This window comes from Podarcis raffonei, chromosome 13 (genome assembly GCF_027172205.1).
Source record: "Podarcis raffonei isolate rPodRaf1 chromosome 13, rPodRaf1.pri, whole genome shotgun sequence".
Classification (NCBI taxonomy): Eukaryota; Metazoa; Chordata; class Lepidosauria; order Squamata; family Lacertidae; genus Podarcis; species Podarcis raffonei.
In genome coordinates this window covers 4,730,493-4,755,697 of record NC_070614.1, presented here as the reverse complement: position 1 = coordinate 4,755,697, position 25,205 = coordinate 4,730,493, and the positions used below count along the sequence as shown (strand labels likewise).

The following is a 25,205-nucleotide window of genomic DNA, read 5'->3' as shown; positions in this document are numbered from 1 at the left end:
CTGAACCCTTCTCTCCTGTACTGTAAGTCCTACAGATACAACCGGCCCTTTGAGGGTGACCAAACTGCTGATGCGGCCCCCGATGAATTTGAGTTAGACACCCCTGGCCTAGATGCTCATGCATCCCTGTCAATTTGCAAGCACTTTTAAATTAGGCACAGGTTTAGCAGCATGCTTCTTTAATACTACAGGACCTACAATGCAAGATTCAACAGCAGCATCCCTGTTTGATGCCCATCCGGCCTCTGCAAAAGTCCTGTTGCTTCAGTGGCAGCTAGTCTCCTTAAGGGGAAAAGCAGTATGTCAGCATCACAGCATTGCATTGGGAAACATTCTAGGACGGGGTAGGCAACCTAAGGCCCGGGGGCTGGATGCGGCCCAATTGCCTTCTAAATCCGGCCCGCGCATGGTCCGGGAACCAGCGTGTTTTTACATGAATAGAATGTGTCCTTTTATTTAAAATGCATCTCTGGGTTATTTGTGGGGCATAGGAATTTGTTCATTTTTTTTTTCTTTTCAAAATATAGTCCGGCCCACTACATGGTCTGAGGGATGGTGGACCGGCCCACTGCTGAAAAAGGTTGCTGACCCCTGTCTAGGAGTTTGAAGGCCAATTCACAGTTCAGTTTTTGGGACTCTGGTATAAACAGCACACCTGGATTTAAATGGCAAAACACACAGGTAACATTCATTAATTGTGAATGGTGCATGTACATTACAAGTTGGATTTTGGAGAAAAGTATGTTCCTGCTAACACTTTTGTTGGTGAAAATCCCACTTTTTAAATATACGTGCCATTCACAATTGATGTGTATTTTTCCATTTCAACTTAGGCACTTTTTGGATGCAAGTTCATGATGTTATCTGTTAATGGTTTAACTTCTCCTAATGACCATTTACTTCAGTTCTTTCCAAACCTACAGATGACAACTGATGGAAGGAAACCTCTGAAAGTCACCACAGAGCTCTTAAGTTTTTCAAAATCCTTTCTTTGTTCTTGAGAAGGCAGTTTATATTACCTTGTCTGGAACAGTCTGGGAAACCCTTCCTTACAAGGGATTCAAAAACTTTTGTGTCTTCTGCTTGTCATGCAATATTACAGTGGTGCCTCGCAAGACGAAAAGAATCCGTTCCGCGAGTCTCTTCGTCTTGCAGTTTTTCGTCTTGCGAAGCAAGCCCATTAGCGGCTTAGCGGCTTAGCGCTATTAGTGGGCTTAGCGGATCAGCTGATAAGCGGCTTAGCGGATCAGCTGATAAGCGGCTTAGCGGATCAGCTGTTAAGCGGCTTAGCGGCTTAGCTGTTAAGCGGCTTAGCAGATCAGCTGATAAGCGGCTTAGCGGATCAGCTGTTAAGTGGCTTAGCGGATCAGCTGATAAGCGGCTTAGTGGCTTGGGGAAAAGGGGGGGGAGGGAAAAAACCCTGCAGGAACTCGCAAGACATTTCCGTCTTGCGAAGCAAGCCCATAGGAAATTCGTTTTGCGAAGCACCTCCAAAACGGAAAACCCTTTCGTCTAGCGGGTTTTCCGTCTTGCGAGGCATTCGTCTTGCGGGGCACCACTGTATCTGCTTTCAGAAAAGTGCAGCTCTACTAAAATCTCAGTATGGCCTACACGTCTGACAAGCCTAGTGGACTTTGGTTTATTTGCAGAACATTTCTATGCTGCCAAATTACAAAGCTGCACAGAACAGTATGTTCAGGTTCTGATCATCTTGTCAGCTCTGAATGAAGGGCTTGATGGGGACTGTATGTGGAGGTCAAGCACTTGTATCTTGATCTCAGCCAGATGGTACTTTATGGTCTTATTCCCAAGAGAGGTACCAAAGAGAGGTTTGATAAAACACCTGACAGCTGCTCCATAAACTACGGTAACTACCATAAGAAACTGTACTATTGTAAAAGTCATAATACATTTCTGGCATTAGGGGGCTGGGAAACTAAAAAGGTTTTCTTATACGCATAGTGAATTCAAGGCTGTGACTTGGATCCTTTTGCCAACAGACAAGACCAAGCCTTAAACCTTTTCTGCATGGAAGTAAATATATCTGAGAGAGGACAAACTTTTGTCTTTGCTACCGCCTTTTGCTTTTGAGTGGACATGCTATTGCCTCGGTACAGGTACACTAAAATCCCTTCTAAAAAAATCTCAGAGGAAAAAACAGTCACATGCAAACCAAGGAAGGCCAAACACAGCTTCAAAATGAACCAGGAAGTCTCCATTTGTGTTGTATGGAGAAAGGAGTTCCTGGGTTATGTTGGTGCTGTTTTGGGTTCTTCTCCAATATGTGTATAACTCGGAATTCATGCCTAACACTCATCGGTGCTGTTTTTCTAGAAAAAGAGGTGCCGAAACTCACAGTGAACTTGTTAGTGACCGAGAGGTGCCAGAACTGAGTCCTGGTGAGTTCCCACTGAAAAAAAGTCCTGGCACTTGTCAATCAGAGCTAAGACTTCACTTACTGGCTAAAACACTGAAAAGTGCTCATACCTCACAAAGCATTTGCTTCAAATGGTGTCTGCCCATTTTGTTGCACAGCTTTCATTCTAAAAAAGCTAGATACTTGCTTATTTTCTTAATGAAACCTCAGAGCCTCTTACAGGTTCTGGGCCTCTTACAGCAGTACCTCTGCCTTCCCTCTCCTGCTCCTACTCACATGAGGAAGAAACATCTTTGATAAGCTGAAGAAGAACAAACAGCATAAAGAATTATCAGGGGAAGGGCTTGAATGAGTTGGAAAATATTAATTTAATATTTGCAACCATATAAATTGCCACTGGTGGTGCAACAACGATGAAGCACCTCAGGATAGGCAGAAAGTATGTGTATGATTATGGATTAGACCTACAGAAAGAAGACATCAATCCTAGAGAATTTAATGGTGTGTTAACCAGAACGTATCCTGAGCTTAACAGAGACATCACCTTGCCAACAAAGGTCCATATAGTTAAAGCTATGGTTTTCCCAGTAGTGATGTATGGAAGTGAGAGCTGGACCATAAAGAAGGCTGATCGCCAAAGAATTGATGCTTTTGAATTCTGGTGCTGGAGGAGACTCTTGAGAGTCCCATGGACTGCAAGAAGATCAAACCTCTCCATTCTGAAGGAAATCAGCCCTGAGTGCTCACTGGAAGGACAGATCCTGAAGCTGAGGCTCCAGTACTTTGGCCACCTCATCAGAAGAGAAGACTCCCTGGAAAAGATCCTGATGTTGGGAAAGATGGAGGGCACAAGGAGAAGGGGACGACAGAGGACAAGATGGTTGGACAGTGTTCTCGAAGCTACCAGCATGAGTTTGACCAAACTGCGGGAGGCAGTGGAAGACAGGAGTTTTATTTATTTATTTATTTACGGCTATTAGCCCATAAAATATGTACAAACATAAAAACACAGAGACATAAAAACCGATATATCCGACAACAGAAGGTGAACACCACGATGCAAGGGTGGGTCAGTGAGCAGAGCCAAATGACAGCTTGGGGCCAGGAGAGCTCCAAGGGACGGATCACAGAGAAAGGAAAACTGAAGACGAAATCCGACATGCACTCTCATCATAACAGTCCGATTAGTTTTGATGTTGTTGTTGTTTTTTGGTGGTTTTTGAGTGTGAGATAACCGCATTCAGGAATCTCGCCTCCTGCAGAGTTACAGAAGGATCTGTATCCTGCAAAAGCAGTGCGGCATGTGACTCAACAGGCCTGCCAACCAAGCGCAGTAAAGCAGGACCCAGGAATTTAGTCCTGGCTATGCTATGTAGGGGACAGCTGAACATTATATGTGAAAGAGATTCAACAGTTTCCCCGTCACACATGCATAGCGGAGACACCAAACCCTTGGAAAATCTGTGGCTCAGCTGGTTCGATGGAAGGACATTGAACCTTGCCCGAATAAATGCAAGTCGGTGTGGTACTGATGAAAGAGATGACATGTATGATGGAAGGCCAAGTGGTGGGGTTATTCCGTGATACCTGGGGGAGCAGACACCCCCACCCCTGGCGAGGTTGTGTTGATTTTCAATGTCCGCTAATCTTTGCTCAATAAGGCTTTTGGCTGAGCATAAGTTCATCTTTAAGGAGTCCGCTGGGGAAATTCCGATGCTCAGAAGTTTGGCATGGATTTTTCAGGAGTGCCTGGCGTGCTCTGGTCCATGGGGTCACGAAGAGTCGGACACAACTAAACGACTAAACAACAACATCCTGAGCTTACACTCAGAAATCACTTCACAGTCGACAGGAGACAGAGAGGAGATATGATAGCCATCTTCAAATATCTTAAGGGCTGCCACATGGAAGATGCAGCAAGCTTGTTTTCACCTGCTCTGGAGGGGAGGACTTGAACTAATGGCTACAAGTTACAAGAAAGGAGATTCCGACTAAACATCAGGAAGAACTTTCTGACAGTAAGGGCTGTTTAACAGTGGAATGGACTTCCTCAGAAGGTTGTGGTCTCTACTTCCTTGGAGCTTGGAACTTTTTAAGCAGAGGTTGGAGGGACATCTGCCATCGATGCATTGCTGGGGGTTGGACTAGATCAGGCATAGGCAAACTTGGCCCTCCAGATGTTTTGGGACTACAACTCCCATCATCCCTAGCTAACAGGACCACTGGTCAGATATGATCGGAACTGTAGTCTCAACACATCTGGAGGGCCGAGTTTGCCTATGGCTGGACTAGATGATCCTTGGGGTCCTTTACAACTCTATAATTTTATGACCACATGCTTAGCAGGAGAACGCTGATGGTTGTAAGCCTTGGTTTTACATATTTTGCTTTTTTGTTCTGCTGTAACTTTTGACTTTGGATCAATGTTGTGAACACTTCATTGTAGGGAACACTTTCCAGTGGAAATATTTTGTCAGCAAAAAGGATGGGCGGGTTAAGATTAGTTATCTCCTTGACACCTAAATCAGAAAACACGATCAGGAGGCTTGCGTTTGTTTTTGTCTTCCTTCAGAAAGGAAGGGAAGTTTCCTTTGATTGCAAGGTCTTGTGTGACATATCATCTTAACCTTTCTCGCGTAAGACATTTCCTTTGTTCCCTCCACGTTGAATGGCATCTCTTGTGCATCTAATACTCTCCTGTGAGTAAGAATAGGGTTTTTTCTCCTTTTTGAGGCAGGATGCTGTGAATCAGTTTCTCCCATTTGGAGCAAGCGATGGCTCAGGATGCACATTTCCTTCTGCAAAGTTTTCCAGTCTAGCTCCCAGTTATTTTAAGCTCCTTCAGGATAGGAAGCCTAAGTCAGTTTCCATTGAAGAAGCAACATTGATGGTGCTGTAAAAATAATAATATGAACTGACATCTTGCAGTCAGTTGCAAAATGGGACTTAGTTCTTATTTGCTAATATACATAACGGAGGGCCCAGTGAGGCCATTGAGGAGAGGTTCACTAAGGAATTTGTTGCAGAGTAACACTGTACTCTAAACCATTTGAAACTACTCCTAACTGTAATTTATTTGCTTTTATTCATTTATATACAAAATTCCAGCCTATGTTCTACTCAGGGCAGCTAACAAATAAAACCAACCATAATATTATTTATTTATTTTTACTATAAAATGGTAAAAACACAGATAAGTTTCAGGTGCCAAAGCAGCATCAGATTTTTGCCATATGGTGAAACACCATAAAAGAAGGGAGACTGACCAATTCTCTTGGGCCAAAGAATTTCACAGTTTAGGTACTGCCACATAGAAGGCCCTTTCTCTAGTCTCTACCATAGCTGGAATATGGAGAAGAGCCCTTCTGCCAGATCTTACGATATAGGCAGAGCGCTATAGAAAGAGGTGGTCCCGAAGTGCTGGTGCCGAAATTTAAAGCCCTAAACAGCCTTGGCCTTGTATACCTGGAGCATCTCCACCCCCATCGTTCAGCCTGGACACTGAGAACCAGCACTGAGGGCCTTCTGGCAGTTCCCTCAATTGCGAGGCTACAGAGAACCAAGCAGAGGGCCTTCTTGGTGGTGGTGCCCACCCTGTGGAATGCTCTCCTATCAGATGTCAAGGAGATGAGTAACTATATAACCTTTAGAAGACATCTGAAGGCAGCGCTGTATAGGGAAACTTTTTAATGTGTAATGTTTTATTATGTTTTTGTGTTAGAAGCCGCCCAGAGTGGATGGGGCAACCCAGTCAGATGGGTGTGGTACTACTACTACTACCGTATTTTTCACCCTATAGGACGCACTTTTCCCCCTCCAAAAACGAAGGGGAAATGTGTGTGCGTCCTATGGGGCGAATGCAGGCTTTCGCTGAAGCCTGGAGAGCGAGAGGGGTCGGTGCGCACCGACCCCTCTCGCTCTCCAGGCTTCAGGAGAACCCCAGCGCCAGCCCCACAAGGTCGGGGGACAGAGGGAGGCGGAACGCCGCCATCTCGCTGTCTCCCGAAGTGGTTTAGAGGCTGACGGCGGGGAGACCCCGCCGCCAGCCCCGCAAGCTCCGGGGACAGTGGGGAGGCGCAGCGCGTCTTCCCGCTGTCCCCGGACCTGATCTGAAGGCGGGCGGCGGGGAGAAGAGCGCTTCTCCCCGCTGCCTGCCCCGCAAGCTCCGGGGACAGCTGGGAGGTGCAGCGCGTCTCCCCGCTGTCCCCGGACCTGATCTGAAGGCGGGCGGCGGGGAGAAGAGCGCTTCTCCCCGCTGCCGGCCCCACAAGCGCCTGGGGGGGGGAATAATTTTTTTCCCTTTATTTCCCCCCAAAAAAACTTGATGCGTCCTATGGGCCGGTGCGTCCTATGGGGCGAAAAATACGGTACTACTAATAGATAAATAATAACAATAACAATACAGTAGCTTGATCCTAAGGCAATTAAGGCTTTAAAGGTCATCACAACTACTTTGAGCTGTGCCTGGAAACAAGTCCATAAGCAGCACAGCCCTTGAAGGGCAGGTGTAATATGACTTTGTACAACAAAAACTGAGAAGTATAGTTTTTGTAAGAATGCTGAGACAGCTTTGTTAGCGATCCCTAGCTATTCTCTTCACAAAACTACCATCTCACTTTTGCTTGGTTGACAATCAGAACACAAACAGGATTGAAGCTTGTTCATATCTGTAGCCTAGACATGCTTGTGTGTGAGTTGTTTTACTATAAGCTGCCCTGAGACTCATGCTTGAAGAACAGCCGATAAATAATATAAATCACATCAATAAATCAAATCAAATAAATGAATATAAATCATAGAGTCATCTAGCCTCAGCTTTCTATTTTGTAAAGAAAACTCACGTTTGTCCATGTATAAAAGACACTCACGCATAATAGAACCAATTTCATTGTCACAAAGGAAAGACAAGTCACAAGTGACAGCTGAAATTTACTGAATGTATATGAATACATATAGAAAATGTTCCCTCTGCCAGTTGGGACTCTTCTGGTTTTGTCAAAGAAACAGAACGTGTTTCTTTATTTAATCTAAAAAAGACAGCCTTAGCACAGTGGCTCATAGAATCCTATCCTCTCTAATTAATAGAAGAAGAGTGAAAGAAAGGAAAAACTCACTTCCAAATAAGTTTTAATGGGACTATATTAATGCCAAAGCATTACACTTTTATTTTATGTTTTAAGAAAAATCAAATCTTTACAGCACAGGTGGTCAACCTGTGGCCCAGCGGCCACATGTGGCTCCCGATCTCATTGTATGCAGCCCCTCTGCTTCCTGAAACTGCTCTATTTTTCCATGCCACCAGAGTTCCTTCCTTCCTTCTTCCCTTCCCTTCCTCTACGTATCCCTCCTAATTTTTCTGGCATTTAAAAGTGTTTTTCCTCTTTCTATGGCTGGAATGTAGCCTTCTATATAAATGTAAGATTCACATCTGTTGCCCAAGCCACTGCTTGCCATTGGCTTTGCCCATGAGGAAATACGGTCCTGAAGCAGCAGATGTTTTCCCAAACATCCATGCAAACCTTTGCTTTACTGCACTTTGCAGATATTGTGTCTTTTTACAAACTGAAGGACTAGAGGAGCCCCTGCTGCTCCTTATGAAGATATTACGACTCACTGAAGGCTCAAATTATTGTTAGCATATTTTAACCATAATGTATTTTAAAATTAAGGGACACAGGTGGCGCTGTGGGTTAAACCACAGAGCCTAGGACTTGCCGATCAGAAGGTCGGTGGTTCGAATCCCCGTGACGGGGTGAGCTCCCGTTGCTCGGTCCCAGCTCCTGCCAACCTAGCAGTTCGAAAGCACATAAAAGTGCAAGTAGATAAATAGGTACCGCTCTGGCGGGAAGGTAAACGGCGTTTCCGTGCGCTGCTCTGGTTCGCCAGAAGTGGCTTAGTCATGCTGGCCACATGACCCGGAAGCTGTACACCGGTTCCTTCAGCCAATAAAGCGAGATGAGCGCTGCAACCCCAAAGTCGGTCACGACTGGACCTAATGGTCAGGTTCTTATTTTAAAATTATGGTATGTCCATTGTATTATAATGCTACTGCACACTTAAAAGACTATAGTGTAAACATAACTTGTATATGTACTGGGAAACCAAGTATATTGTGCGACTCGTTTCATTGTGTGATATTGACTCTACTGTGGTGGTCTGGAAAGCCATTTCCTTTCCCAGGGAAATGGAATTGTGGGCTGTAGATGAGCCCGCCCCGTGCGTGGGGGTGTGGCTAGCCCCCGTGTCATAGGGAGTCCCCTCCATGTCACGCCCCCAGGCCGACCAATCTGGGTGGCAGGGGGTGTGGCATGCTCTATTTAGGCAGCCCACGGACAGAAACTTGCCCCTTTTTCTGGTTCCCGCTTGCGCAGTTATCCCTCGCTCCCTCCCGCCCTAAGATTAGGCTCTTATCCTTTGACCTTGCTATGGACCTCAGTTGGTCGCCTGTAGGAATTTTTTCCACTTGGCAAAGTGGAAGGGGCCTGGTAGGAATTTTTTCCACTTGGCAAACTGGCACCAGCCATTTGGTTTTTAGCCTACCTCGAAGCAAATCATCACAACTTTGTAAGGTTTGGCGCTTAGGCATTGGAGTATTAGATTGGAGGGGAGGGGAGACAGTGGCCATCACCTACCCCTCCTAATTCAAGGGTATTCCGTTAAAGGAATCTGGGGGACATGAACCTGCCCGAAGCCCAGGCGGGGGCTAGGGCCATGGCACGACCCCTATCAGGAACCCTGGGGGAGCTCAAGTTGGTTTTCATCGACTGGGCTCCCCTTCTGAGACTTCCTGCAGGTGGGCAGAAGTCAGATATAAGTGATTCAGTTCCAATGCCCAAGCCAATACCACTCACAGTCTGTAACCAATAAAGTTGTGTCCTTTTTTAGCCCATTAACCTAAAATACTGGTGTCAAGTGTCTTTATTCCAACAAAGGGGAGGGTTTGGGGCTTTGCCACACAACTGAACCTACAGTATCTCCGAGGTAAACATTAGGAAGAACTTCCTGACAGTAAGAGCTGTTCGACAGTGGAATTCGCTGCCAAGGAGTGTGGTGGAGTCTCCTTCTTTGGAGGTCTTTAAGCAGAGGCTCGACAACCATATGTCAGGAGTGCTCTGATGGTGTTTCCTGCTTGGCAGGGGGTTGGACTCGATGGCCCTTGTGGTCTATTCCAACTCTATGATGATTCTATGTATGCCTGAATACATCTGTTAACTAAAGATATATTTCTCTGTTAGCAGTTAACCAGCAGGATGGCTGGATTGGCTCCATCAATTCACCTGTGCAACTCCAGGCTCATAGGTGCCCAACCCCACTCCAGTCTTATCCAGGTAAGCTGCAGCAACACGGAGCCAGGAGGGCCGCTCTGCAGCTCAACTCCGCCCGACAGACTATCTCTGGTTATACGTGAAATGCATTAAGAGTTTGGAATAGGTCTTCAAATAAATAGTTTTAACTTTCTTTGATAACTGGGCTTATTTCAAAGTAAATGTGCGCATACTACTGCAGCCTCAGTCATGCCTAACTTTAGGAAGATTAAGGGTCAAGATAAAGAGTTTCCTGATATGTGGACCTATCCTGTCACAGAATATGTACAAAGCTTTATGAAGCCTATTATATATATTTTTAAAAATTTCTATTCTGTATTTTTTTCTTAGTTCTTAAGAAAATGACTTCCACTGAGAAAGAATTTCTGTCTCTCCCTTTTTAAAATGTATTTTCCTTTTCCTATTAAAAAAAAAATCCTGGAGTCTCTCTGAAAATAAACATAGTCTCCCATTGCAGGATATTCCTGTTAGTAACAGTTGTACACAAATAAACGTCTGTAAACAAACATCTTATCTTTTTATGGAAGGAAGTCAATTAATAAGGAATTGACGTTCTTCCTTGGGGATGGAATGCAAGTTCATCCCCATAAACTAAAGAAATAAATGAACACGCTGGCATTTTCGCAGACTGGATAACCTACACACCTTTAAGTTTTGTCTGTTGGTGTTTCCAAACAAACAGTACCCCTGTTGCTTCCTTCCTGTATAATGTGCCTTTTCTTCCTTTCCCCCTGAGAGCTGATTTCCATGTTATGAGTTTCATTCAGGAGAGTTAGTTCTGTTGACGTGGAGTAAATTTATTCTGGTGTCTACATTAAGACAAACAGCTAGGCCAAACCAGATTCTGTGACTTAACTATACTGTACCTAAATACAAGCACATCCAGCAATGTTTTTGTCACAGAAGGAGCTTGCAAGTATACTCTCATAACTAAAAGCAAGGCAAATGTAGTTCCTAGTAGGTGGGGTGTGTAGAAAAAGACTTTGGCCTGTTTCTGGTTGTTATTTTAGTCATAAGGAGTCTATAGCATTAGCCTGACCTGTTGCATCCAGGCCTCAGCAATGCAAACTATTACAAAGAGAAAAGCTACTAAACTTCCTTTTCATAACTACATGTTCAGCTTTCATAACAATTCAGAGTTTCAGAAATACACAAAACATCACAAAATCAGGCTAAAGGTATTGATCTAAAAGATTTTTGAACTTTCCTCATGGGCCAACGTGGCTACTTTTTGCTTTTTATAGAATCGCATTGTTGTTAATTGCCCACTTAGGATACCACCTCCTGTGTCTAATGAAATGGGTGCTAGTTCTTTGATATTTTTGCTACAAAAAAATTAACATGGATACCCCTCTGGAATTCTGACTAGTATAAACTATTTTTGGAATAGAATTTACTTATCAGACACAATATTATAAAAACACTATACTAACTTTGATCATGCAAAAGTGCTCTGAAATTAACTTTATTTACGCCATCTCCCTAAGGACATTGTAATTTAGGGGCATTTTAGAGTACCTAAAATGCTTAACATGAAAGCAATGTCCTAAATTTTAGGAAGGTATGAGAAACTGGTACCCAGATCTAATAAGAAAGAAACTTTACTTTTTGGGGTCTGAAAAGTGAGAAACGCCTTCATGGCATGATCTACTTGGTGGTGGTCCTCCATTTGAGGAATGCCCTCCCTAGCGAGATGCATCAGACTCCCTCACTGTTGACTTTCAGGAGAATTCTAAAAACACTCCTGTTTAACTCAGGGATTTGATGGTTGAAAGTTCTGTTCCCGGCAACCCTGAATTTAATAGTAAAGGTAAAGGTAAAGGTAAAGGGACCCCTGACCATTAGGTCCAGTCGCGGACGACTCTGGGGTTGCGGCGCTCATCTCACTCTATAGGCCGAGGGAGCCGGTGTACAGCTTCCAGGTCATGTGGTCAGCATGACTAAGCCGCTTCTGGCGAACCAGAGCAGCGCACGGAAACGCCGTTTACCTTCCCGCCGGAGCTGTACCTATTTATCTACTTGCACTTTGACGTGCTTTCAAACTGCTAGGTTGGCAGGAGCAGGGACCGAGCAACGGGAGCTCACCCTGTCGCGGGGATTCGAACCGCCAACCTTCTGATCGGCGTAGGTGATTGCTTTTAAGAGTTTTAATGTTTTTAGAAGGTTGTTTTAACCTGTTTTTTAGAAGGTTGCTTTTAACTATTTTAGCAGTTTTTATTGAATTGTTTTAAAGTATGGACATGTTTGCCGCCCAGGGCTCCTCTGGAGGAAGATGCAGGATATAAATTTAATCCAAGGATCTAACTCAACACTAAAAGGAGCTGCTACCACTCTGCATCTTGTTCACCACCTATAATGTTTTCATGTAGCCTAGGAATGTGTGTGTCACAGGAAAAGCATGGGAGACACACACACACACACACACACACACACACACACACACCATAAAAGATCACAAGGTTCATTCAGATCTTCCTTTTCCTCTCAGAACAAGCTACTCAAAAATACGGACACAGGGGTTTGAATCTACCGTGGGAAGCCTAAATAACGTGCCATGTGGTCACTGTGTACTTCCCAGAGGAGGAAGGAACACAAAAACATTCCAAGCCCAGGAGTTCCTTTCAGCATACTCCAGACATTTCTGTTTTGACTACTTAATCTCAAGCATTTTCTTGGCCAGGCATAGGCAAACTCGGCCCTCCAGATGTTTTGGGACTACAACTCCCATCATCCCTAGCTAACAGGACCAGTGGTCAGGGATGGTGGGAGTTGTAGTCCCAAAACATCTGGAGGGCCGAGTTTGCCTATGACTCTTATAGGCTGAATAAAGATATGAAGACTAGCACTCGCTGCTGTAAATGCCCCTAGGCCAAATTTTGCAAACAGGTTCATTTCATAAGGTTCACTTATATACTTGCCCTTAATCCAAATCAGGGTCCAGCAAGGTATAGATTGTGCTGAGTTTTCATGATTCTGTTTGCACTTTGCTATACAGTCCTTACCTGACTCGGTGTTTTCTCTGGACTGCTCGTCTCCCCGCCCTGCATCTGAGGAATCCCCACTGGGGGTGGAGGAGCTCTCCTCTTCTTCATTTCGGTGCTTCCAGTAATTCCTGAGATGTTCCCCAAAGACTGTGATGGACCCAAAGTAAAGGAACGTGAATCCACTGAAGAAGAATATGGAGCTGTTGCAACTCCCTGTAAGCAAATAAATTCACAACCTCATTAAAATCTCTTAAATATGACATTTCACAGTCAGTCCCTAAAATATATATCTTGGGAGGGGGGAAATGCACCCTCACACTAATCCATCTTGAACATTTCCTCTTGTGTTTTTAGATGCGTTAGATGTTGCTGCTAATACAATGTGTTGAAGAAATGAACCTATGCTGCTAATTCTCGTAGTAGACCAGTATAAAGTAAGCAGCACATAAGCGGCACACAAAACACTACCAAACCATTCTATGTACTAAATCTTATATTAATAATCCAAAAATTGAGAGAGCTATGTACAAGATCTACTATAGAAGCCACAAACAGAAAACTCATTCAAATTGTGCCCAAAAGGAAGATTCAGTCTTTAAAGTTCCTTCAGCCAGGCTCCTGTAGATATCAACAAAGGTAAGTTTGATCAAACTTATCAACGAGATGTCTAACTCTTGTGCGTAACATCACCGACACTTCGTTAGATCAAACTTATCCTCGTTGATCTCTAACCCTTGAGCACAACATCATCAACACTTCATTTGATCAAACTTACCTTTGGTGATATCTACAGGAGCCTGGCTAAAGGAACTTTAAAGACTGAGTCTTCCTTTTGGGCACAATTTGAATGAGTTTTCTGTTTGTGGCTTCTGTAGTAGATCTTGTACATAGCTCTCTCAATTTTTTGATTATTAATATAAGATTTCATAGAATCATAGAATCATAGAGTTGGAAGAGACCACAAGGGCCATCGAGTCCAACCCCCTGCCAAGCAGGAAACACCATCAGAGCACTCCTGACATATGGTTGTCAAGCCTCTGCTTAAAGACCTCCAAAGAAGGAAACTCCACCACACTCCTTGGCAGCAAATTCCACTGTCAAACAGCTCTTACTGTCAGGAAGTTCTTCCTAATGTTTAGGTGGAATCTTCTTTCCTGCAGTTTGGATCCATTGCTCCGTGTCCGCTTCTCTGGAGCAGCAGAAAACAACCTTTCTCCCTCCTCTATGTGACATCCTTTTATATATTTGAACATGGCTATCATATCACCCCTTAGCCTCCTCTTCTCCAGGCTAAACATGCCCAACTCCCTTAGCCGTTCCTCATAAGGCATCGTTTCCAGGCCTTTGACCATTTTGGTTGCCCTCCTCTGGACACGTTCCAGTTTGTCAGTGTACTTCTTGAACTGTGGTGCCCAGAACTGGACACAGTACTCCAGGTGAGGTCTGACCAGAGCAGAATACAGTGGCACTATTACTTCCCTTGATCTAGATGCTATACTCCTATTGATGCAGCCCAGAATTGCATTGGCTTTTTTAGCTGCCGCGTCACACTGTTGGCTCATTTAGTACGTAGAATGGTTTGGTAGTGTTTTGTGTGCCGCTTATGTGCTGCTTACTTTACACCGAGCTAATACAATGTGGCCAAATCTCCAGGAAGAGGGAAGTCACCTTCCCCTTCCCTCACCTGCCTGCATCCCACCTTCTCCAAGGATGGAGAGCAACAGGCCAAGGGGAGCTGCGCATGCAAGAGTGTGAGAGCTGGGCTGATGCTGGAAGCTGGATACACAGAGACATGTCTTGCTCTGTGCTGGACTTCGGGGCTCCCCTAGAAACCTGATGGGAAAATCAAAAGGGATCCTAGGCAGAAACTTTGTGCCTGAGCAGAATGGGGTGCTGTCCCGTAAAGGAGACAGGAAGAAGCTAATGGTAGCTGGTGGAGGCCTTTACAAAATCACAGCATTTACAGCTTCACTCCTTCAGAGATGGGCCTTCATTGGTATGCTCTAAACATGCCTCACTATCATCTTACAAACATTAAAAATTCATGAAAAATATGGATTCAGTCCCCAAGAACTCATCCATGTCCTTTAAAGGACAAGGATAAATGTCTTTGAGCAAATATGTTAGAATTCTAAGAACAAAAAATTAATTCTAAATCATGCAAGAAGAACATGTTTAATATTTAAAATGTAAACATGACATAAAAATGCCACTTGTGAATATCTTTGTATGCACTTGATTTCTTCTTATATCTCATTCCATTCATACTAAATTTCCTTTCTTCATGACTGACGCACAACGAAGCTTGCTTTCCACAGTCAGCTAGCAGCAAATCCCACAAGACAGGCCAGTGCAGATATAACACCCCGAACCTTTGACAATGATACAGGCCAAGGCCACAATTAACGCATGTGAAAAGTGGACATGCAAAAACTGAAAGTGGCAACATCCACTTCACTAGATAAAATGTGATACGAATGTCTACCCTTTAAAAGCATGCGTAGTAGGATACAGAAATAGTCAGGAGAGGGTTACCTGGATTGGACAGCTTTAAAGGGGAATAGAGCAAATTCATGGATGATACAGCTGTCTGGATGATTACAATGGCTGGATGATTTCCAGTATCAAGAGGAGTCTGCTTCTGAATACCAGTGGAAGGGTCTCTCTCGGAAGGTGGTGGACTCTCCTTCACTGGAGGTTTTTAAGAAGGTGGATGGCCATCTGTCATGGATGCTTTAGCTGAGATTCCTGCATTGCAGGGGGTTGGACTAGACGACCCTTCCAACTCTACCATTCAGTGAGTGCTACTGTACTCATGTCTACAAGCAACTGGTTGACCACTGGGAGAACAGCATTCTGGACTATATATACTTTTAGTCTCATCTAAGCAGGTACACCAGTAGGCTTGAGCTGAGAATCACACACCATCGTGGCTTATGATTCTCGTTATCAGAAAATATACAAGCCATAGTTTACCAGTTCAGATGAAACAGCAAACTGTATCTTGCCACAAACTGGGATTGAAAATTGCTAATTTCTGCACACAAGAGAAGGAGGAAGTACAGTGGTACCTCTGTTTGTGAATGGGATCCGTTCCCGAGGCCCGTTCGCAACATGAAAAGAGCGCAACCTGAAGCGCCATATCTGCGCAGGCGCGCAGTGCAATTTGGTGTTTCTGCGCATGCGCGAAGCGCATTTTAGCGCTTCTACGCATGTGTGAGCGGCGAAACCCGGAAGTAACCCTTTCCGGTACTTCCGGGTCGCCGCAGGATGCAACCTGAAAAAACATAACACGAAGCAAACGCAACATGAGGTATTACTATATACAAGTCCCAATCTCATCTGAATGTAGTCTTTCTCTGGCAAACTGTATGTTACCACAATTTCTCTCAGACAATTTGAACTCAGCTCAGACACTCCACTAAACTTAGAAACAGACAAGACATGAAGTGGGAGATTCATTATAATTTTATTTTATTTTAAACATCAAAGTACCCAAGTGATCAGTTAGCAGTCTTTGTGCTCTAAGTCTCTTGAACTTGAATAAGGTCCTGATTTGGTTTTATTTAAATTTAGAATATTTAGACTATTACTCCTCTCCCATCCAAGGTTTGCTAATCTCTGTTGCCAGCTGCTCAAAATGTTTACATTTGAAGGACTCTATCTATATGCACTTAAAGAATCTCTACTCAGTATCTGATCTTAACAGATGCCAGACGGAAGGCAAAAAAACGTCTCCTTCTGGAAACTCTTGATTAATTGTCTTGAATGTGTTTTTAACCCCAGTTGGTCAAATATATTTCCATTAGGATTTTAAACAATGCAAACCACAGTTACTACAACCGGCAGGCCAGTATTATCTGAAACTCTGTGGATCCAACACAAAAACCTGGAGTTGTAATTCAATTATACCAGAGTATGTCATTAGCAAACTGGGATTCTACTAAATTTTATGTTAACTGTGCAATGCATCTATTAATTACAACGCTGATGATCATCACCTCCCACTTTCATAGTCTGAATCCAAGACTATTTTAGCCATGCCTAAGTATCTGGGGGTGAGCAGCAGGATTTTTGCTATCTTTCTTTGACCATTTTAGGTTTTTAGCAAATCTTTGCCCTTGTCCACCATTCCTTTCCAAGCTTTTGTAACATTTTATACGTGACAATGCTGTGCCAAATTGTCTGTTCCCATGGAGGGGGGGGTTGTGGTACATCTGAGGAGAGCCACTTGACTCAAATGAGAAGAGTCCATGCCAACATATAGAGGACATAAACAAACAAACAAACTTTGGAACACTGATCTTTTTCATATATTTATGTTTCCATACTACTTGATAAGTATATCCCAGGTCGATTTATTTTTACTGAATGTACTTTTCATGGTCTAATTTAATTTTAATGACATAAAGAAACTTGCTAAGTTGGTTATTGGGGTGTATTCCCAGTGGCGAGTATATAATATAACGGGGGCGGGGGGGCGGAGAGACCTTGTTAGTCTTTTGCAGCAAAGCCACCAAGGGTCTAACAAATTTACAAAGACTAATAAATTTAAATCATAAGGTTTTGTGAACGAAAAAGCCCCAAACAACTCTATGAGATAGTGAATAACCACCACCCCTCTTCTTTGTTGTTGGTTAAACAGGACTGAGTTCCATCAGAACTATGAAATAGACCATTGCACCTCAAATTGCTTGCACTTAGTGCCTGATTAATATTATTGCATCAGCACCACCCAGAGGCCATGTTAGTACTTACATCAAGGTACGGTTCACTTTCTGTTGTGGACTTTAAAGGTTCTTCACTGCCATAATCCCCAGCCGTCCTCATCGAACACTCTTCTGCCTAGAGAACAAATAAACACTCTATACGACCACTCCAAAAGTGGTAAGTACATTACACGCTGTTAGCTAAAAACAACAAACCATTAAAACACACAGTGGATGGGAAAGCTAGGAACCATTTGCCTAATATCTGGAAAAGCAGGCCATAATGGGAGTTGAAACCAGGACTGGAGAGGATTCTGGTTCATGCTACATGCTGGAGTGAACCTTCCCCTTTTGCTCCCCTCAGACCCATGCTAGACTCAGAATGCTGATCCATAATCAATGGAATGAACTATGTGCGGGTCCACACAGCATTTACGAGGTGGTCAGAGGGCTGGCTCTTTATTTCTTCTGAATACCAGTTGACAGAAACCACAGGAGGGGAGTTTCATTTCTTTTGGACCTGGTCCTCACCCATAGAGAGGAACTGACTGATGAAGCAAAGGTTTCAGGGAACCTTGGGAGGAAGTGATCATGTCCTCTTGGGTGTCATAATACAGAGACAAGGGAAAGCTGAGTATAGTAAGATATGCATTCAAGACTTGAAGAAGGCTGATTTTAAAAAGCTGACGGAACTACTGAGTGAGATTCCACGGTCAGAAACACTCAAAGAGAAAAGAGTGCAAGATGGATGGGAGTTTCTTAAAGGTAAAATACTGAATGCACAAAGGCAGACAATTTCAACAAGAAAGGAAAGTTGGAGGCACCTAAAGAAACTGGTGTGACTGCATAACAAGCTTACGGATGAGCTGAGATGAAAGAAGGGTATGTATAAGAAATGGAAGAAAGCAGAAATCATGAAGGAAGAGTCTACAAAAGTAGCCAACCGTTGCAGGGTGAAGTTCAGGTGAAGCTCAGAATCAACTCAGGCTTGCAAGAGAAGTTCAAAATAAGAAAAATGTTTCTTTGGCTATGTTTGAAGCAAGAGGAGGAACAAGCAAGTAGAAAAGATGGAGAAATGTTACGGGGTGCCAGAAAGAAGGCAGAACCGCTAAGACCTACTTGCCTCTGCTGCCATTCAAAAGGAAAGAAGGCCCAAAGCAGAATCATAGAATTGTACTAGATGACCCAAGTTCTTCCTGATGTTTAGTCAGAATCTACTTTCTTGTAACTTGAAGTAATTGGGTTCGAGTCCTATCCTCCAGGGCATGGGACGCGGGTGGCGCTGTTGGTAAAAGCCTCAGCGCTTAGGGCTTGCCGATCGAAAGGTCGGCGGTTCGAATCCCCGCGGCGGGGTGCGCTCCCGTTGCTCGGTCCCAGCGCCTGCCAACCTAGCAGTTCAAAAGCACCCCCGGATGCAAGTAGATAAATAGGGACCGCTTTCTAGCGGGAAGGTAAACAGCGTTTCCGTGTGCGGCTCTGGCTTGCCAGAGCAGCGATGTCACGCTGGCCACGTGACACGGAAGTGTCTCCGGACAGCCTCTTGAGTGAGATGGGCGCACAACCCTAGAGTCTGTCAAGACTGGCCCGTACGGGCAGGGGTACCTTTACCTTTACCTTTACCTATCCTCCAGAGCAGGAGTAAACAAATTTGTTCCATCTTCCATGTGACATCCCTTAAGATATTTGAAGATGGCTATCATATCTCCTCTCAAATCTCCTCTTTTACCCAGCTCCTTCAACCGTTCCTCATCAGGCTTGCTTTCCAGACACTTGATCATCTTGGTTGCCCTCCTCTACACATGTTTCAGCTAGTCAATATTCTCCTTAAACTGTCGCGCCCAGAACCGGACACAGTATTCCAGGTGTGACCTGACCAAGGCAGAACAGAGTGGCACTGTTACTTCCCTTGATCGGGACACTCGACTTTTGTTGTTGCAGCCTAGAATAGCATTAGCTTCTTTTTTTTTGCTGCTGCATCACACTGTTGACAATGTTCAGCTTGTGGTCCACTAAGACCCCTAGATCCTTTTCGCATGTACTACTGGCAAGCCAGGTGTCTCCAATCTTATATTGCTTTCCAACTGCTCTTGCACTGTGCCTCTGAAGACTAGAGAGTGTCTGGAGTGGGGTGGCCAAGAAAACCAAGGTTAAGCAAGGCTGTTAGGTTCATACATAGGGCCAAATCATAGTTAAAACAAACCACAGTTCAAAAAATCCCCCATCAAACCATGGCTTCACATCATGGTTGGTTGCCAGAAAACAAAACCATTCTTAGTCTGCTGGGCTGAATTTAGGTGTTCAAACAAACTACACACTGACTAAAGAAAACCACAGTGGTATCCTGTGTGAATTAGGCCATACCTGTTAAAATAAGAGAAAGTAGTTTCCTGCATCAACAGTCACTTTGATTCATTAAGTTTGATTACAGCCATATACCTAACAGGTACAGCTATAAACATATACTAAGGATTCATGGGGGGAGTGCACATGCAGCAATGGAAACAATTAGTTTAATAAATTAAACTAACTGTTAGTGTCTGTATGGTCTTGTCATGGCCTTTGGCTAGTACAATAAAGCTTATCTACATCTACAATAAATGAGGGGAGACATTTACCTTAATGTTCATTTTATTAGTCTTGAAAAATCCCAGAAATCGTTTCTTTTCTTTTTCTGTTGTGTCACAGCTGGTTGAGTATCTTCTTGTTTCTGTAACACAACACAATGTGTCATAACCACTCCAGCACAAATGATCAATTAAAAAATTTAAAAATCAGCTTACTAACTTTGAGGGTAGAAATCAGTGCTAGTAGCACAAGACAATAGCAACATACACAGGTTTAACAAGTGCTATTTCAACTTTACACATTTGATGTTCGGTCGGTTGAAATCACACTAATTCAAAGCACAGAAGGCTGACAGCTTGAAAGCTCTTTTTGTACAGGGTTTTTCCAGCACAGAAGAAGCTTTTAAGCTCTTTGCTTTGCTTACTGAGTTCTGGGAAGCTCTCACAAGATCTCGTGGAAAACTAGGGCCAGCCACATAAGATATTGTGAGGTACCCCAGAGTTCAGCAAGCAAGGCAGAGAGCTTAAATGCTCACCACAGAATGTAACCCCTGCACAGGAGGAGATCGTACTGTACACAGATTTATATACAAATTAATTCTAATCAAAGTTACTGCAGTATTAATTGCTCACAGGAGGGAGAGGTCATGCACTGTTTTTCCAAGATACTGATTTAGACCTAACTTTACTTACTTGCATGTTAGTCTTAAACTTCGTTATTAAGCATTTAGGATTAGAACCACTACTAAAATTCTCATATAGTCACTACTGTATTTACCCAACCAAATGTATATGTAAGTTTGTGATAGGTCAATATCAAATGTTTCACCAAGACACATTTGGTAATGAGGCCACAGACGGAACCTTGTATAACTGTTCATATTTCTCTAGAAAAGTTGGATGAGAGTTTGCTGAATTGCTGAACTGTGGGCCACATTATATGTGACACAAAATAGACTGGTGTGCCTGCCACATTAAACTATAGGTAGAATAAACCTATAGAATAAACCTTTAATGTAAACAAGCCATGTTGCTGCATACTGCAGGAGTTTGAGACATTTCACTCCTTACCAGCTGCCACTACATTGCAAGGAAGCAAGCCGTGGTCTAGCTCCGGGGTAGGCAACCTAAGGCCCGGGGGCCGGATGCGGCCCAATCGCCTTCTCAATCCGGCCCGCGGACGGTCCGGGAATCAGCGTGTTTTTACATGAGTAGAATGTGTCCTTTTATTTAAAATGCATCTCTGGGTAATTTGTGGGGCATAGGAATTCATTCATTATTATTTTTTCAAAATATAGACTGGCCCACCACATGGTCTGAGGGACGGTGGACCGGCCCACGGCTGAAAAGGTTGCTGACCCCTGGCCTCTAGCTTGTTGTGTAATCCAAACGCAGGACTGTGCATTGTCTACCGCCAAACAAACCACGAGCAGAAACCAAAGACAATGTCCCATCACCATCTAGCTGCCAAGTCCAGTCAGCTTGTGTGCATGGAATGCAATGGTGAATCATCTGCCTCTCCCTAATGCTTCTCTGTCCCCAACCACCCTCTTCCCTCACTGCCCCTTTATTACTTGCAAACAGTGCCCCCTAATCCTGCTTTCTTGAGAGCCGAACTCTTGCTATGCTATGCTATGCTATGCATAAAGAGTGAAGCTGATGGCTACAAAAGGGACCAGAAAATATCATCCGCATTGTGCATATATGATACATTCCACAATAAGTTCACAAATGTGTTACTAACTTTTTAAACCCATGTTTCCATGGAACGCACCATTTCTTTTCCTTTTCTTTGTTTAGCATTTCTTTATTCACTTTTTCAGTAACCACCACCAAAGAAAGAAAATACATATGGTACAACCCAAAGCATAATTGCACAGTCCAAGCATGACTTATTAGCTGAATAAGTCCTTCCAGAGTGCCATGCACGGTTGGTGGCGCCACAGGTCTGTCTTCCTTCACCACAGAGGTAGCAAAACAACACCACTATTCTACAAATCACTGTCAAACCCACAAGCCACTTTCAATGGAATGGTATGATTCTCTAACACTGCAATTTTCCAAACACTCTCTTCTGTTCTCCAATACCTGCTAATTGTGCAATAACAATCTTAAAGAATGCTAGCATATGTAAGTTGTTATTATTATTATTTATTATTATTATTATTATTATTATTATTATTATTATTATTACCATCAAATATCAACAACAATGCTAATGGAGCGGTACAATAAGCCAACTGACCCAGGATTTTTTCACACTCTACAAATACCACCTTGCACAATATTTGTGGCAGGACCAGCATGTGAAGTAATTGTGCACATAGAGAGAAAAACACATAGAGAGAAAGCAACTACATATTTAAGAACAGCTAAATCATCTGCATATATAAACACAAATTCTCTCACACACAGATTTTTTTTTAAAAAAAAACACAGTTCAAAAACAATAATAAAAATAAAATAATAAACCTTTATTGTCACTACACCACCTGTGTGGTGGTGCAAAAACAATGCAAATCCAATGCAAATGTAACTAGAATCAAACTATCCACTTAGAAGGCCTCTTGAAATATGTACGTCTTCAACAGGTGCCAAAAAGTTGAAAGAGAAGACATCTGTCTGATATCTAATAGGAGGGAGTTCCAAAGAATAGGTGCCGCTACACTAATATCCAATTTCAGCATTGTGCAGAATGAGCCTGCTGATAGGGTGGGGATCAGAATGCTGTGATCAGCTGGGTATGCAGAGGATGAGACAATTTAAAGATATTCTTGTCCCAAGCCCTGTCAAATAGAATTACAGTTGTACCTTGGTTTTTGAACAGCTTAGTTCTCGAACCTTTTGGCTCCCAAACGCTGCAACTGTTCCGGTTTGCAAACTATTTTTGGAAGCCGAATGTCTGACGGGGCTTCCACAGCTTCTGACTGGCTGCAGGGGCTTCTTGCAGACAATCAGAAGCCGCGCTTTGGTTTCCAACCGTTTTGGAAGTCGAACTGACTTCTGGAATGGATTCCGTTCAACTTCCAAGGTACAACTGTACTATATGCTGATGTATTAAAATGAATTCAACAGTAAATCAAAGCAGTGCAGTAGAATCAATGTGGCACAAATAAAGACACATATTTAAAGACACACATTGACATACCCTTCCAAAACTTAGCTTAAAGGCACACAGAAAAGTTAATAGTCCATATTAAAAACTGCCACCAACCTGGACCGCGTAAGCTTAGCAGTTAACAGCAATACTCATGCCAGCTACTATTTACAATTAATTATTACAGAATTTTACTAAGACATATGGCACAAGGATCATTAGCCCAAGTGTTTATTATTTTATTAGAAATAAAAAAGAGACAGTATGAGGACTGAGAAATCCAAACAGGGACAAGCATTGCTTATTTTCTGTGCATCTATTAATGATCTGAAATGTTTGGTTTCCTTCCACACAGGTTTCAGTTTATAGATGTTAATGCTTGCCAGCTGACATTCATGCTCATGCAGAATTTCAGTGAGTGACATCTGCCTTACAGTCCACTGTTGGTGTTATATGCTGGTCCAGCCAGCTCATATCTAGGGCAAAAGTTGGTGGAAATGCAATGAGAGAAGGACCTGCTGCTGGCACCTTCTGCTTGACTTGCCCAGGGGTGCAATCATTTGGGGAACAAATATGAGTGCGTACATGGGCAGGATTCCTTCTAAATGAAGGAATTGGAGGAGAAGGAAGAAAATGCCAATACCATCTGGAAGACTTTGGCCACCTACTTGATCATTGCAGCTTGGCTTGTTTACTCACAAAGGCTAGTTACACTGGACAGAAGGTTCTGTACTTTGCTGCTTCAGAGAAATTAACTACAGTGGTGCCTCGCAAGACGAAATTAATCCGTTCCGCGAGTCTCTTCGTCTTGTGGTTTTTTCATCTTGCAAAGCACGGCTATTAGCGGCTTAGCGGCTATTAACGTTTTAACGGCTTAGCAGCTATTAACGGCTTAGCGGCTATTAACGGCTTAGCGGCTATTAATGGCTTAGCGGCTTTAAGAAAAAGGAAACAAACTCGCAAGAACTCGCAAGACGTTTCGTCTTGCGAAGCAAGCCCATAGGGAAATTCGTCTTGCGGAACGACTCAAAAAACGGAAAACCCTTTCGTCTAGCGAGCTTTTCGTCTTGCGAGGCATTCATCTTGCGGGGCACCACTGTAATTAAAAACGATTCAAAGCCAGCCCAGACCAGTGGAACACTTGTGAAATTCATGTTACACGTGAACAACGTATGTACATCCTTTCCAGGCTCATGTTCCTTCCAAGTATCAGTTTATTTGATGGGATTTGTAATATTTTGTTTAACCAGAGTTGAATGACATAACCTTCCTAGCTCTGGCAAATTATTATTGCTGTGAAATAACATTTCCTTCATGTTTTCAATATTTTTTATAACCTTGCTGTCACAAGAGAAGCCTCGCTGTTAAAGATAGAGAGAGAAATCTGTTTTGCATTACTTGTAATGCCAATGTTGTGTGAAGATGTGAGTAGTAGCTCTTATTCTAGGTGTGGGGAATCTGAGGCCCTCCAGATGTTTTTGGGTGGCAAATGCCATCAGCCCTGACCACTGGCCATGCTGGCCGGGGCTAATGGATGCTGGGAGTCCAACGGAGTCTGCAAGGCCACAGAGTCCTCACCCCAGTCTTACACAGTGAACCTCAATGCATTAATCATCCAAGCCATGCAGAAGAAGGAGAAATAAAAGGGAAATTCTCTCTCCACGTCTCATTATACAGTACCTCTATTGTTCAGAGAAGGTTCAGACTGAGCTTTTGATGAAAGAACTGGAAAGGACAGGAACAAAAAGGATGAAAAAGGAATAATTAAAAGATGCAGAACATAAAGCCTGATTTGCTTTCATGCATGTCACAGGGCTGAGGCACTTTAGCGAAATGCAGGTGCTCATCAACAACTAGGAAACTGCAGTTAAAGATAAAAAGATTCAGAGAATGACCTCATGTCCCATCAGAAGGACTCAATTCGTTTTTCTTTTGGCGCTTGCCTTACAACTTCACTGAGGCTGAATTTTCCACCACCTTCTTCTTCCTCTTCACTGGCCTTTCCTGAGAGCCCTTTGCTGCCCAAGTCCCAGCCGCCAGGTTTTGCCAGGGCAGTTTCTTTCACACGCTAGCTTCTGGAGGAACCACTTCTTCATGCAACAACACAGTGAAAGTATGGAATTCGTGACAAGATGCAGGGATGGCCAAC

At 43.4% G+C, this 25,205-nt stretch overlaps 2 protein-coding genes across 7 annotated transcripts in view; one reads left to right on the top strand and one right to left on the bottom strand.

The window, feature by feature from the left end:
- Positions 1–25,205, top strand: part of PDCD6 (programmed cell death 6) — a 266,803-nt gene that overhangs the window by 165,716 nt on the left and 75,882 nt on the right. The window lies entirely within an intron of this gene.
- The window catches only part of COBL (cordon-bleu WH2 repeat protein), a 97,653-nt gene that overhangs the window by 37,981 nt on the left and 34,467 nt on the right, over positions 1–25,205 (bottom strand). For 5 of the 6 annotated variants that reach the window (XM_053362987.1, XM_053362988.1, XM_053362992.1 and 2 more), the window contains exons 5-8: positions 24,737–24,781; positions 20,011–20,102; positions 17,445–17,531; positions 12,705–12,899 (exon numbers count right to left, since the gene is read on the bottom strand). In XM_053362987.1, the coding sequence (XP_053218962.1) occupies positions 12,705–12,899; positions 17,445–17,531; positions 20,011–20,102; positions 24,737–24,781 (419 nt within the window). The remainder of the gene's footprint in view (positions 1–12,704; positions 12,900–17,444; positions 17,532–20,010; positions 20,103–24,736; positions 24,782–25,205) is intronic. The other variant, XM_053362989.1, reaches the window with a different exon arrangement.